Source organism: Acanthochromis polyacanthus, chromosome 20 (genome assembly GCF_021347895.1).
Source record: "Acanthochromis polyacanthus isolate Apoly-LR-REF ecotype Palm Island chromosome 20, KAUST_Apoly_ChrSc, whole genome shotgun sequence".
NCBI classification, from domain to species: domain Eukaryota; kingdom Metazoa; phylum Chordata; class Actinopteri; family Pomacentridae; genus Acanthochromis; species Acanthochromis polyacanthus.
In genome coordinates this window covers 20,780,945-20,795,676 of record NC_067132.1, presented here as the reverse complement: position 1 = coordinate 20,795,676, position 14,732 = coordinate 20,780,945, and the positions used below count along the sequence as shown (strand labels likewise).

Genomic DNA, 14,732 nt, shown 5'->3' with positions numbered 1-14,732 from the left:
TTTTTATCCAGACTAACATGTTAAAACTCATGTTCTGTTGGCTTTGAAGAGAGCATATATCTATTTATATCGAGTAATATTCTAAATACAGTGCAAGCTTAAAATGAATTTTAAGGTGACTAATTAAGGCTTTTCTGTTGCTGCCGTCCACTGCAGTCCACTGCTTTGCTTTTGTGCTGCTACTCTTGTTTGCTTTTCCAAACTCGGGGCATGTTAAGCACCATCTACTATAGTTTAACTGTGATACACTGACTATGGATAAGTATCTCATACAGCCTCGCTTCAAAAAATACAAAGCACCCCTTGACATGACATGAATGCAAAGCTAAAAAAACAGAAGTTAAAAAAACACTTTATTTAAAAAAACACAATAAATCTAGTTTATTGTGTCAGTTTGCTGAGGTTTGCAGTATTTCTCTCACGACAGAAAACAACACTGAGTTTGTGATGCTCAACGTGGCCAAAAAATGACACTCGAGAAGCTCAACACCAGCGAGCCTTTTAACAATGACAAGGTTGCATTGAGAAGTTGTAAAACGTTGTTGTGAGCGGTTTGTTCCTCCTGCGCAGGGACACATGCGGCACCTGGTGGGCGGATTTCAGCGAGTAGTTCTTAAAGAAAACATTAGAAATAAGTTTTGCGGCGTGTCGAAGGGAAGATGTTGAGCTTATAAAACGTCAGGTGATAATGTTTTGATTTGTTGAGCATCGCAGACTAATGCGTTGCTTTGTGTTGGGATGATTCATTGCACTAATGATGGCTTTAAATATCAGCAAATCACATATAAACTAGTAACGCTGTACTATTTGAAATATAAATTAAGTAGTTTTATTGATGAACTGTCCCTTTAAGGATAGAACTAAGAGGTTGAGCATCTCTGAAGGCTCATGATGAAAGACTTCTGCTCCCATTCAGTCTCATTTGCACGCAACAAAACTATTCAAACATTACTGCAAAAATAAGAGCAACACATTGTGATGCTTTTTTGCAGCGACTGAAAACTCAAACATAAAGCATTCCCTAAATGCACCCAAGCATTCACAGCACAAAATGGAAAGCTCTCACTTCAAGGACAATGGCTTTATTAATACCAGACAAACTGTCTGCATATTCACAAAGGCTAACCTTCACAGACTGTGTTTGTGCCGTACACAACACCCCGCTTCACTCGAGGGAAAAGGGGCCCTGAGATTTATAATGATGCACTCAGAGAGCAGCAAAGTGCAATCTATAATTGAAGAAGTCAGAAGAAACTCACATGCTAATAGTCTCTTCTGCAAAATGCTGTTAATACACTTAAGTATGTGCAGATATTCTTATGTGGTGCAGAATGATAAGCAAAGATGTGAAACGACACGAGGGGGGGTAATAAATTCAGCGGAACACATTTGACTCAGTTAAAAGGAGTGCAGGAGAAAACAATAAAAGTTTAATAAGAGGCCAGGGAAGAGCGACGCAAAGTTGGCACGAAAATGCCATTTTAGCTGATTAAGGGAAAGACTGTTGCATTCAGTCACAATATATGTAGACGAGTGATTCTCCCTAAAGCTTGAAACCAAACTGTTATGTAACCAAGTAGCATGACGCTTCTCAGCTCATACTTAATACGTGACTTAGCATATTGCATTTTAATTAGAGCTGTTCCATTACAGTTCTGGTTTTTGGGTGAAATGTGTACTTTGCACACATGAGTAGGACAGGTGCTTAAAATTTAAGCTATTAAATTCCTTGAAACGGAAGCAAATCAAGCCAAGAAAAGCATCAGCAGAGCAACAGAAACAGCACCGGCCTTTGTAATTGTTTTCTCTTCCTGTGTGAGTGTGTCTTTGTATGCATGTCAGCACATGGGGGGTGCGTGACCTTTGGGGAGCCACACTAAGTCTGACTCCCAGCTGGTTGCTTTCAGATGCCCTGACCAGTGACCCGATTCACCGTGGGAGGCCGAGCCTTAGCATCGGGGCAACAAGGGCTGATAAGACGGGGCTAGAGGTGGTTCCTGGAGCTTCAGGCTTCCCTGATGTGAGCTGGAGCGGTGCCAAGGCCCAGGTCTCCCTCCACCAGGTCCTCCTGGTGCTCGGATCCAGAGTCGCCTCCTGTGGATGCGAGGTGGTTCTCTGCTTTTATCGAATCCAAGTTTGAATCTTCTGGTTCAATCTCAACCAGCTGCTCCTGAACGCCAAGCTGCAAAAAATGAGGTTTATTCTCCTTTTATTCTCTGATGATATTTACAGGATGCAGCAACACAAAGAGAGTCTCACCTCCTGCACACGGGGGCTACTGAAGACTCTGGCAAACACACCACAGCACTGTGGCAGCGAGTCGGTCAGCGGGGGGCCGCAGTGTGTCAACAGTGGCTTTAGATATCTGCAGCCTTGTTAAGACTTGTGACAAAGGTTTGAGTGTCAAAGATGGCAAACAGAAGAGAGGAAAAAGGTTTCTGGTCCATTTTACATCTGACCTCGGGACACTGAGCCATGATTGTAATAATGATAACAGAAAGAAAGCACATCTAAGAGTTTGTTTCGTAAGATTCTGAGTGAAATTTAGCAATTTCATGTTGTTAGTGCTTTAGGAACGTATTTTAGAAGTTTCAGAAAGGTTCAGAAGAGCTTTTCAGTTTTAGTTTCTGATGTTGGAGGGCAAATCAGACTCTAGCAACTATGTTAGAAAGACATAGTGACTCATTTTATAGCCGTAAAGTGCTTCCTTGCACACTATTTTATATGTAAATACATCAAAAGTGGGAACTACATTCAGGGTCAGTCACTATATATTTATATATAACCACAATAGTTTTCTGTTTAAAGATTCCTGGCATTTTTTTTTTTACTCTATATGCTAATACACGACATAATAACCATGAATCAACATGTTGCTCAAGGACTCTTTGCAAAAAGACCTCAAGTATTTTCTCTTTTTTTTCTTTACAATACAAACAAAAGCTAAAAATAGACGGTCTTTTTCAGATTGACATCACTGTACCAATTTCACATAATGCTAAAATAATAATGCAGCTGCAGTATATTACGAGGTAGTTGTCAGCTTACTGTCACTAAGTGTCGATAGCGTTCCACTTCTAAGACAACACACTGCAGAGAGCTGCATGCTAGTCATTCAAGCTTTAGGTATTGTTCTATTTTTGTTGCAGAATCTAAACTGTTAGCATATTTAATGGACATGTACTGGCTTTTGTCTGCAGTGTAGTTGTCTTCAGTAATAAAAATTCCAATGCAACGAAGAATGGACACAAAAGGCGCTAGCGGAGGGTTAGAGAGAGATAAAAATAATTTGCCCATTAAATTAAAAAAAGGCATCCGTCATGCACTTGTTGTAGGTAAATGGGTCAGTTTAGCACTTGATTGAACCCAGAGGCAGGTCGGAAACGGTTTACAAATATGCCAAAGTGCTGATGTAAAGTTTGGATGAGAGCAGGAGTAGATGCGGTTGTTTTTAGATGCCAAGTGTCGCAGATAAAGGGAGCCCCAAATTCACACACAGCTGTGATGGTAGGTGGCTACTTCATGAACACAATGGCACCCTCAAACAGCTCTTTTCAAGCCAGATTTCACCCAGTAGCTTGTTGACAGCTCATCTTGTGCGCACTCGATTCTGTATTGTCACCACTACAGTAAAAAAAAAGTCCTAATTAATAAGTTCCTTTGTTGCAGGAGTTCACGCTCTGCCCTACTTGTGCCTCAAAAAAAGACAAAACCATACTTCACCGGTGTCATCATTCCTAGACAAAAGCAACCTTTTGTACCTCTGAGCCTATAATGAACAATGTGGGATTTATAGAGGGGGAACACAAGTACACAATCCTCTGGCAGAAGCACAAAATAAGAGGGAAATGATCTAATGTGCAATTTGGGCGCCAACTCTTACATTCTAGTTTTGTTATCAGTGATGTGCAAGAGGCTGGAATTAGGGGCGACATTCAGCTAACAGGATTTAGTCATAAAATGAGGGGCAGAAAGAGAAAAGGGATAAGGAGGTAGAAAAAAAAAGGAGAATAATGACTTTTCATGGGACGTGCAGGAGCGAGTTCTTGTCGGCGCGGTGTCCTCCTGTTCTGGGTTGGCATTATAGTAGACAGGGGTGGTAATTATAACTGCGAGCTCTGCTTTCTGCCCCACAGTGGTGTCGGGTTCTATGTGTGTGTGTCAATAAGTGTGTGTGGGAAAAGGTGCTGAGTAATTGTGTGGGGGTAGGAGCCCAACTGCTGCTTCGGCCACCATGGCAGCGAGCATCGTTCCCTCCCAACACGTCCCACACGTCACCTTTTCCTGACCTTTCGTCAGCGGTGGAAAAGCATCAGAGTTGGTGGAGCATGTTTGCTCCAATGCTTGCTTCAGTACATATGTGTGCTCGAATAGGTCCATTTTATCCTATGTACTAGTATACAGCAAGATTAAATCAAAAATGCACGCTTCAGTGAGCAAAATAAACATCAAAAATAAATTGAACGGATGAAAGATAAATAGACTGATATCTATTTGCTCCACATGGTTGAGGAAAACAACATTTTTCTGTGCTTTAGCAATTATTTTAATGATAAAACATGTTTTTTGCAGATTTTTTTACTTTGTGACCACTGAAGGAGCAGCTGGATGTTTCGGGGAATATTTCTATCTGGCAGAGAATTATGAGAATTTTAGTTTCTGTGTAATAATATGATGCTACAAACAGCAGCTGGTTGTGTTGGTCTTGAAGAAAGAGTGGAAACAAGGAAACAGTTAGTCTGACTGTTGAAGTATTTCCTATTTCTACAGAGGCTTCCTAAAGTCATGTCGTCACCTTGAGTTTGCAGAGAGGCCGGTGAAGACTGGTTCCAGGAATTAGTCTGGCACATAAATGTTTTTTGTGCCAATTAAACAAACAGTAATTAAATGAGCTTTGGTGGTGCTGACAGGCCTGGTCTTTATGCCTTCACACAGAGCCAGGCTGCTTTCCTTCTTACTTCCAGTCTTTATCTAACCGAAGCTAAAAGACTGCTAACAGCTGCCTCATATCCTCTCCTAACTCTGTGAGAAAGTCAGTAAGCCTCCATTAAATACTGGCTCCTTTTATGTGTATTCCTAGCTGTGCAAAAAAACTTAAAGTAATCACAGGATTCTTCTGCTTTTTACTTCTATTGAGAAAGAAGTAGAAGAAAAAGCAGAAGAATCCTGTTGACAGCTGTGATTATTACTGATAATGCAGATTTTTATTTTACCTGCAAAATATTTGAAAATCTTACAAATAATGCATTGATGTAGATCAAACTACACTGTAAAATCTCCTAATTTCATGGAAAATATCTACAATTTTACAGTAATTTTGTGCTCAAATTTGAAAAACTGCATAGAAACACACTCAAATATTATCCATGACGTAACAACCCAACAGTAAAACAAGTAGCTCTTTAAATAAAGGCTTATGTCTATATTATGAAAGAAAATCCTTGTAGTTTTGCAGTAAATCTTTAGTTTCATATATATATGTGTGTAGTTCTACATTCAAGTCTGTATTTCTGGATTCAAATTGAGCAAACACGATGCAAAAACTTTTAAAAAAATAGGAAAATGATGCATCCAGTCTTGTGCTGTCATGACTGCTTTTATTGTCTCACTACATCCCCTAGATATTTGTTTGAAAATATTGATTTATTGAAAAAAAAAAGTTACTTTTTGTCAGTCATGACTTTATGTTGCAGCCCATGAGTCACATCACAGCACAGAGACAGGCCAGTAGTAGTTTTTAAATTTTTCCTGGGGGTTCTTCAGAATTATTTATGAAGAACTGGTTGGTATTGTAAATTTGAATCAGAATAAATTAAAGTGTTAAAGTTAATGGTGACACGCACTTTATTTCACTTCCAAAATAACACTGAAATAATTTCTAAAAACCTGCAAGAACTTCACTGTAGAACTTTCGGGTCTATAGGTTTTACTAAAAGTTTCTGATCATAATAATTCAAGAAAATCACATAATGAAAATATCTACAAAAAAAAGTACTGCTTTGCACATATTTTTGTTTGACAGCTGTTGACTCCAGTCATTTAACCTTTCTTTAATGCTTTGTTTTAACAGTGTATCCAACAGTAACTAAAGATACACTAAATTTAGCTTTGCTTTACTCACTAGCTACAACAATGAAATGTTGCATGTAGCTTAATGCGCTGGTTAGAAATATACAACAATGCAATGCTAGATTCATGGTTTCACCACTCTGAAATTAGTGCATAATGAGTAGTTATAAATGTCTAACAAACAATCCAGCTGCAGATATTTACAGTAGGTACCACTGCCCTCTAACTGTTTCTTTGTGTACTATTGTTAACGCTGTCATTGTGCTATATTATATAATACTACAAACAGAGATAACATCCTGAGAGTCAGCTCCCCAGCCACATCCCTGTAATACAGCCACGCCAGATCTTTAAAAACACGGGTGGCCTCGGAGATGCCAGATTCAAAACAAAAACATGGGTTTCCATCCTGAACACTGCGGTATGCAAACTGCTTCAGCATGGAAGATCAAACATGGCTTTGATGTCCATCAGAAAGAGCGTGTAAAAGGAGTAAAACGTTTGTCCTAATGAGCCCTAAAGCCAGGCTGACAGAGAAACGGTTAAGGAAGCCGCCTTTCGGATGAAACTCCGGTGAGCTGAGGTGAAGCTCAACTGCCTGGCTGAGACTGCTCTCACCTGGTCCACTTCAAAGCGTCTTGCTAATGTGCTTTTCCCCCCCTCTCATCAATAGCAAACACTGGCTGGGACTCCTTTCATCCTGTGCACGGCTTCTCTCATCCCCTCTGTCTCACATTTACACACATACACACTGAAAAAGACTCACTGTACGCGCACATTTTGTCAAATGTGCAAATTAACCCACTATGCAGGCTTTTAACTATGGCCACAGGGTACGAGCATGTCTGTGTAGTTACTATGGTTACACAGATTTCAGCGTTGTGTTGCAAATCATGAGCGCATCCGTGAAAGCAAATGTCATAAGTTGAATGTTCGCAGCGTATCAACTTCCAGGCTGTTTCAATATAGACACGGGAAAAGAAGAAGAGTCTGATAGTAACTGCTCAGAACCTTATGTTCTATAAAATTCTATACAAAATCAGCTGCTTTCATCAGATATTGGCAGAAAAACATCTTCATCTGTGTGATATTTCTGCACAGGCAGTTGTGTGATCGTTTGCAATGATTTTTTTTTTTTTTTTTTTTAGGAAAAAGCTACACCTGAATCAATGTTCCCAGCAGCTGCAAGACTTATAACAAACCATGTAGGATAAAGGCAGCAGGGAGGAACATGTGTCATTATCATTTCCACGTTTCTTGCAGTCTGAATTGAACCTTCGCTGAACAGTCTCTAATGAAATCCATTATTTTTCTGAGGAAACAATTCACAGAGAATTGGGGGGGGGGGGAAAGGGGGTCATTAAAATTAACTGCTTTTCCAGGATGAGCTCAAATGTGTTGAGCTGTGAAGCGAAGCACAGTGCTTGTTGGCAAAGCCTCTCTCTGCAACACCATCCTGTGAAAATCAGTAGCGGCAGTAATATCGTGTTGCGAGGAGGGAATTCAGCAGCAGGGACACGGAGACTTGTGAGGACAGAACGGAACAATGAAGACGCACATTTCTGAGGATTATTTGTTTCATAGCGGTCGGCATTAGAGCAAAGCAGCAATGTTCTCCTGAGACCTCGCCCATCGATTTGTGTTTCCTGTAGTGTATATTTCGTTCACGAGCGTCTCCTTTTACTCTTTTCAGTCACTGTTAATCCGGTTGTAATTTAAGGACAACATTCTGAGCACGATGAGCTCCGTTCAAAGATGGGTGGCACAAGATCAGACACATTTACAGAAAGATAAGTCAGACAATTGATTTGTGATTTGAATAATTTTGAATGATTTCAAATACTACTGGACGCTAAGATTATCTTTGAAGGCTCCACAGTGTTGTGGTGGAAAGCACTGAAGCAGAAATGATTCTTTGCAAGATAGCTGAGGGAGATACTTTTCTGAAAATGTTCAGCGATGCGCGCCTTCAGATATACTATTGTTTTCATACTTCTTAATATACCAATTAATCTATCTTAAATAGAATAAGATGCCCCATTGTTTTGTTAGATGTTTATATTTGCACATTTCTTATTGTGCTTCAAAAAAAAACGCCGGATTGTGTGAATCCACTGACAGGATTGCTGCTTAATTACCTCCGCCAAGGAGGTTATGCGATCGGGTCCGTTTATTTATTTGCCTTCCTGTGTGCGTGTCTGTGGACAGGATTACTTGTGGACTACTTGTCGGATCTTCATGAAATTTTCACCAGAGGTGGATCTTGGCCCAGAGAAGACTCCATTCAACTTTTGTGTTGATCCGGTTAAGGATCTGGATTCTGTATCCGGATTTAGATTTTCCAACTTCGTATCATCTTCCCTTGGCGGAGGTCAGAAATCTCAGATTGCTGTGCACTGTGCAATGACAATAAAGGAATTCTAATTTTTTCTACTGTATTCTATTTAGGTTTGAATATGTAAGATGATGAGAGAAACGGCATTAAACCTGCGTCCGAGGTTATTATAGTTAACCAGAAACAAAAGATACGTGAGAAAATATACATTTTAGAAACAGAAATAAAAACTAGGATTTGAATTTAAAAAAAGTAAACTAACTGCAGGGGTGGATGCAAGTGGTGACCTGGGGTTCCCACAGCAATAGCCAATCGTGAAGCTTGTTATAGGGCCACACACACGCTCATAGAACTAGAGTTGGATCCAGTAGCTGCTTATTTTTCTGGGAGAACATTTTTCGTGGAATTGTTTTACTACAGCTGCTGTTAGCATACAGATGCATTTCACCAATAACACCACTCAACAACCAACCAGAAAATGTTCGTACTGATTATAGCGAAAAGTGTGAAGACTGTACACAAATGCACCTATTGCAAAATGTAAATAAAGTACCTGTAGATGTTTTTATTCGTTAAAACCTGTATAATTTAGGTTTAGCCATGGATTTAGTTGAACCTCCTGTGCAGACTCTGTAAGACTGTCGGGATTAAACCTCTCTGAAAAGCTCTGAACCAAGTGGTACAACCTGCTGAACAATGCAAGACTGACCAATAACCTGTGCCTAAAAAAATCTGAAATGCAAAAAAAAAAGGTTGAATGTGCATAGCGTGATACCTCAACACTGTGGGTGACCAACCCGGTCTCACGGGGATTCGTGAAACTGTCACGTAAGTTTTAGTTTCGGTTTCGTGCGCACCAACACGATTTCGTCATGTTTTTCGTGCCGCTCACCACGAAATGTTTTTCGCTGTGGTAATCACATCTGAAAGTGGTTTATACCGGCGGATTCATGACGATCTAAGCTGTCCATCGGCGTATACTGCTTGTGTGATCGCGTTTGCGGCCGCCGGACATTCTTGAAATTCCTATGCAAATTGGTAAGTGTACCACCGGCTTATGGTTAGGTTATGGTTATGGTTATGTTTAGGGACGATGTCATGCAAAATATAGCGTTGGATTCGCCACGGTTTTACATTAAAAATATAATATACACATTCTTTTGAAATACGTTCTGAGTGGCACGAAAAGTCCGCCGTTTAAAATACATTGGTGCGCATTTCGTGGTGAGCGGCACGAAAAACATGACGAAATCGTGTTGGTGCACACGAAACCGAAACTAAAACTTACGTGACAGTTTCACGAATCCCCGTGAGATCGGGCTGGGGTGACCTGAACAGAGCAAGTACACCTGAAAAAAACTTTAAATCATAAATGTATTTATCTTAGTTGATTTAAAATGTAACTTTCTCCTGAGCTGTATCAACATTAACTTCAGCAGTCACTCCAGGTTTTAATCAATTGAGGGTTACAGCAAAAAGCTTATTATACTGGATATGAGTTCTAATGTTCTTCTACCTCTCAGTCTTACTGATACAAGCAAACTATAAGATCTGTGGCCTACAGCGATTTGAAAGAGGCGTAGTGGCCCACCCCACTGTGAGTAACAATCCCAGCCTGGCTATGTTTGTAAAAATGCTGGGGAAATATACAGCGTATTTTAAAATGATTGGAAATATCTTTAATTTTTGCCAATTTGTTCAAATGGAAAAAGTATGAGAAGACATTAGTGATTATGTTTATCTTCATGACCGTAGAAACCCTCCATACACCACCACTATTCATATTCATGGTTATAAAATACAATAAAACTCTACATATAGATGGTTCATTGGATAGATGGATAGATGGTTAATAATAAGTGGAACAAACTACCAGTGGAGATTAAACTTTCACCAAATATAGACACTTTTAAATCCAGGTTAAAAAACATTTCTTTTGTCATGCACCTATGCACGAAATCTGCATGGTATCTTGTAACTATCTGCACCTGACTGTAATGCTCTTAATGTTTTATGTAAAGCACTTTGAATTGTCTTGGACATGAAGGGTGCTATGCAAATAAACTTCCCTTGCTATGCCTTGCCTTAATTCCATATAATGAAACCCCTAATTCAGATGTACTACCATGTACCAGGTCTGATCATGATCAAGTATTCTTCTGTTCTGAAGCTTTCCCAGGCGGTGTCATGAAATAAATGCAAATTGCCTCAACAATGCAAAGCTAGTCCTTATGAGTGTGGTTAATGGAAAAATGAAACAATGGTCCCAGGATAAGCATAGTTAAAAGCAAAACATGCAAAGGAAGACATGAAGAGCGAAACTAATTTAGTTTAGCTTTGGCAAAGAACTAAATTAGAAAACCAAACTTATTCAAAAGACCCCAGTGGACCCATGAAATGGTTTGGACATATAATGGCAATGCGTTCACGAAAATACACTGCCATCCTTGCAATTACAAAGCAAGTCAAACAATCAATAGTGATAAATTCCTTCCTGAACAAAGTTGAATATATTCCTGGCTCAATTTAACTCTACAGCCTTAATCTGCTCAGGTTTAATGCTTTAAAATCAAAAATAAAATTAGACATGGAAAAATTTTACAGACACAACTAGAAAAAGCTGAGGAGACTTTGGAATGGTTTGTATATACTAGCTAAATAATTTGAATTTCATTTGATTTTACCAACACTGCAAAGTCACAACATACAAAAACAGTTTGGCTTCTGCAGAGGTCAGTTTCAGCAGTGTCTAATGTTAAACCTGCACTCTCAGACCTTCCCCAGTCCACATGATTAATGTTTTCCCCCTCCTCAGACACATTATTCACTTTAAATGCACATAAAAATCTAACTAAAATTAATGCAGTCATGCATTAAACGAACATCCCAAAAGAATGCACTACCGGTCGTGCAGCTCATTGTTTTGCAGCAGAGACAGTGTCCATAAAGTAAAATGATGTGCTCCTTCCTGAGCACGGGGACCAGGTCATGAGGCCATTAAGCGGTAAAATTAGATTAGCTTAAACTTAATGCAGCCCTTGTTAAATTCCACTCCAGAGGACACAACTGTTTTCTTACTGCCTGCTGATCTAACTACATTCTCTGCTTACAGGAACCTGCTTCACCCTGCCGTCAACAGTGACAGCAATAATGTGACATTTTGGGAAATTCACTTACCGGGACTCACTACGCTGCCGAGAAGTGGAGGGAAAGATCAATACTGCTCTACAGCCTCGTAGCGTAGCTTAGCATTAAGACTTGATAAAAGAGGGACACTTGTAGCCTGACGTTGTCCAAAGATAAAAACACAGGCTTGTGGTTTATGAATTTCAATTTTTGAACAGATAAAGTGCAGATCAAAGTGAATTTTAGAGGGAGACAGACTCAAGTCAGATGTTTTAATTCGTTTCCAAACTTTCTCCTTCAGAGTTTAAGCAAACTTTCTATTTACTGCACAGACAAGTGGCATCAATCTTCTCATGCACTGATGAGTAGGGAAGTAACTATGATGACTTCAAAATGTCAAGTGGACGTTCATAATTAAAACACTAACTTCGGTACACATCCACTTGATGAGCCTAACTCGCTTCTGCATAAGCCGAAGATTAACTGCAGAGAAATTTGTGAAAGCAGTTGAGCATATAGCCAGGACTGCATTGTATTAAACCATTATTAGAAAAGAATCAATAGAAAAGAATCTCTGAATTTAACACGTCCACTGCAAAAGTGAAAAAGCAGCATAAAGCTATTTGAGGTCCCATATAGCTATGCAAAATTGTGCAAAATTTCGAGCCACATTTGATTGGGACTGAAGATGACAAATTGAAAATAAATAAAAATCTTAGGGAGTTGAAAAGAAGCGAGTTTACCAGAACTCTGCAGTGCAGTCCATATCCCTGCCTGATTAGCTGAAAAGCTGCCTGATTGCTCTTCATATAGCACATCTGGATCTCCACTCAAGTTTGTTAGTGCTAAGCTGAAGTCTAATGTGGGTAAAGAAAGAACAATGCTTTGTAAAAAAAAAGAAAAAAAGTGATATCTCTGATTCTGTTATGCATTTATTTGGATTTTTAAAAAAATGTTTTTGATTTTCTGACATTTTTAGTAATGCTACACTAAACTGTTAGAGCAGTCTAATCTATTCATGAACAGTTAATTAAATCAGGGAATAAATGCTCCAAGTAAGACCTGTTTTTGTAGTCATACACTTCTATACAGATGGGTATTTTTTAAATATAGATTTGAAAAATTCAGCCAAAAAAAATGAACTGGCCATTTAATGTAAGTTCACTGTATTTTAACAAAGTGTTAAAAATTAAAAAGTAACCTTTATATTAAAGTGTAAAACTGTAGGGTTAATCTGGCAACTCCAGCAAAACAAACATAGATAAAATGAGTTTCCTATTTAAATCAGTAGTGCACCTCAAAAAGAAACCAACATTTCTGTTAAGCCCCTTAACAAAGTGAAAAACTTTAGTCTGCATATTAAGCAAAGTGCAACATGGACGCTGTAGATCAGCTACAGCAACTTCTTTCCTCCTGACTCTCCAGCAGCTTTGAATTCTATGAAAACATCCCATCTGTTTTCTTCATCACGTGTGTATTAAGTTTGGCAGACGACACTGCACTTCTAAAATCAGGATTTTAGCAGAGCAGCAGTGACTGTTGGTTAATATGTTGTCTTTACAGATCTTGTCTGCTTACGGTGTCTGACAACCCATGCAGAAAAAATACGCAAATCACAGAGTAAGATAGACAGGCAAAACAGATTCAAAGTGCCTCCCTGCTGAGCAGAGTCTGTGTGTTTCTCTTCAGGTGTGGTAGTCATCGAAACTTTACACTGCACACAAATCATCTTTTCTTCTGAGATCATTTTAATAACTTCCATACTTCTGAAGCCTTGGAAACTTTCACAGTAATCAGAGTCGGACTTTGCTGCCTCTGTTATCTAAAACTGTAACACTGACTGGAGCCACATCTGGCTGACATAATGAGGCAACAATGCATGATACTGATGAGAAACATTTGGATAGTGAATTGAAATCAAAAGCAAAAGCATGTATTGGTTAAAAACAGTGATGTTGATGCATTTCTTCCATGATGCCGACTACATGCGGCAGCCCTCTGTGAATTCCTCCTAAAGCACATTTCATATCGGGAAAACTAATGTGATAACATGAGTTCCTGCTGCTCTGACACGACTGCACAAATGGCAACACACATGTAATGCCTGAGCGCCAGCAGCCCACCTACTTACAGCACTTCATTAACTTCCTGTTTGTTCTGCCGTCCTGGTACATAAGGCTCTTTCTTCGCAGCCCCTGAAATGAAGCACCATTTTCTCTTGTACTCACCATATAATACCAGTCCACAGAGCGGGGCATTAACTATTGTGAGCGCGAGCAGATGTGAGAGTGCTTTGGAGAAGAAAGAAATGAAAGGATACTTGTAGTCCAGCCGGTGCCACAGGCCTCGTGTTGTGTCTGGCCTCCCTGTAGCAACCTGTGGAGCATGAGAGAGCCAATGTTACTTGGTTGACACACAAAGACCCACTGATGTGGCTGTATGCGCTGCCTGATGGAAATGCTGAAAACCAGCACCCCTGCATGGTCAGCGGGGCCATATCCAATGACCTCGGGCCTTGTGCTCATATAGGAAAAATCCTGCTTTCAAAAACTGCACCATCCCCAGAGATGCTCTCCCGCTACAGTAAGAACACGCCCCCAGCCGTCCCCGTGTGCACTCGCGCTCTGGGCAAGGTTACGTTCATTGCATTTCCATAAGAAAGAAGCCCTGGAGCTCAGCCCTGCCCCTCCACCGGGACCCTTGCCCAGCCTTTACCGGCCGACACTGTCTATTTGGAGATGTCCAGACCGTGTCCCATTCATAGAGTGCAGATAAGAGGCAGGTCAAATGAGAAGATGAAAGGCAGGAGATGGAGAGCTGCTGGGAAGGAGGTGTGGGAGGTGTGTGTGGAGGTGGCTGTACAACCAAAAGTGGTGCACTCGGAGCGTCTCAGTGCAGGAGGGGATGTGGTGCAGACCATCGTTTAACAGGAAGCAAAAGCGCATTTCCTCTTTTTGAACTCTTCCTTGCTTTGATATCAGGTGGTGTTCAAATAAACAACAGAGAGCAGATGAAAGGGTAGAAACATATTATGTGTCTGTGGGAGAGGATGTGGATATATACTCTAAATCCTAGCAAAGTACAGTATGTGTGAAAATGGCACCTTTTTTGCAAATCCCCGCAGTGTTTAGTACTGTATGTGCAAAAAAAAAAAATTAAAATCTGTCTCACTGTAAAAGCACATACAGATTCAGAAAAGAAA

General features: G+C 40.0%; 1 protein-coding gene and 1 long non-coding RNA gene across 2 annotated transcripts in view; one reads left to right on the top strand and one right to left on the bottom strand.

Moving 5' to 3' along the window:
• Positions 1–1,613: 1,613 nt before the first annotated feature.
• Positions 1,614–14,732, bottom strand: part of LOC110960175 (sodium/hydrogen exchanger 9-like) — a 70,818-nt gene continuing 57,699 nt past the window's right edge. The window contains exons 14-16 of the mRNA XM_051940384.1: positions 13,851–13,906; positions 2,260–2,365; positions 1,614–2,182 (exon numbers count right to left, since the gene is read on the bottom strand). Coding sequence (XP_051796344.1) covers positions 2,006–2,182; positions 2,260–2,365; positions 13,851–13,906 — 339 coding nt within the window. The 3' untranslated portion in view covers positions 1,614–2,005. The remainder of the gene's footprint in view (positions 2,183–2,259; positions 2,366–13,850; positions 13,907–14,732) is intronic.
• LOC127531326 (uncharacterized) lies at positions 1,983–4,464 on the top strand. Its single transcript, XR_007938394.1, has 2 exons — positions 1,983–2,107; positions 2,233–4,464. It is a non-coding gene; the product is annotated as an uncharacterized LOC127531326 (long non-coding RNA).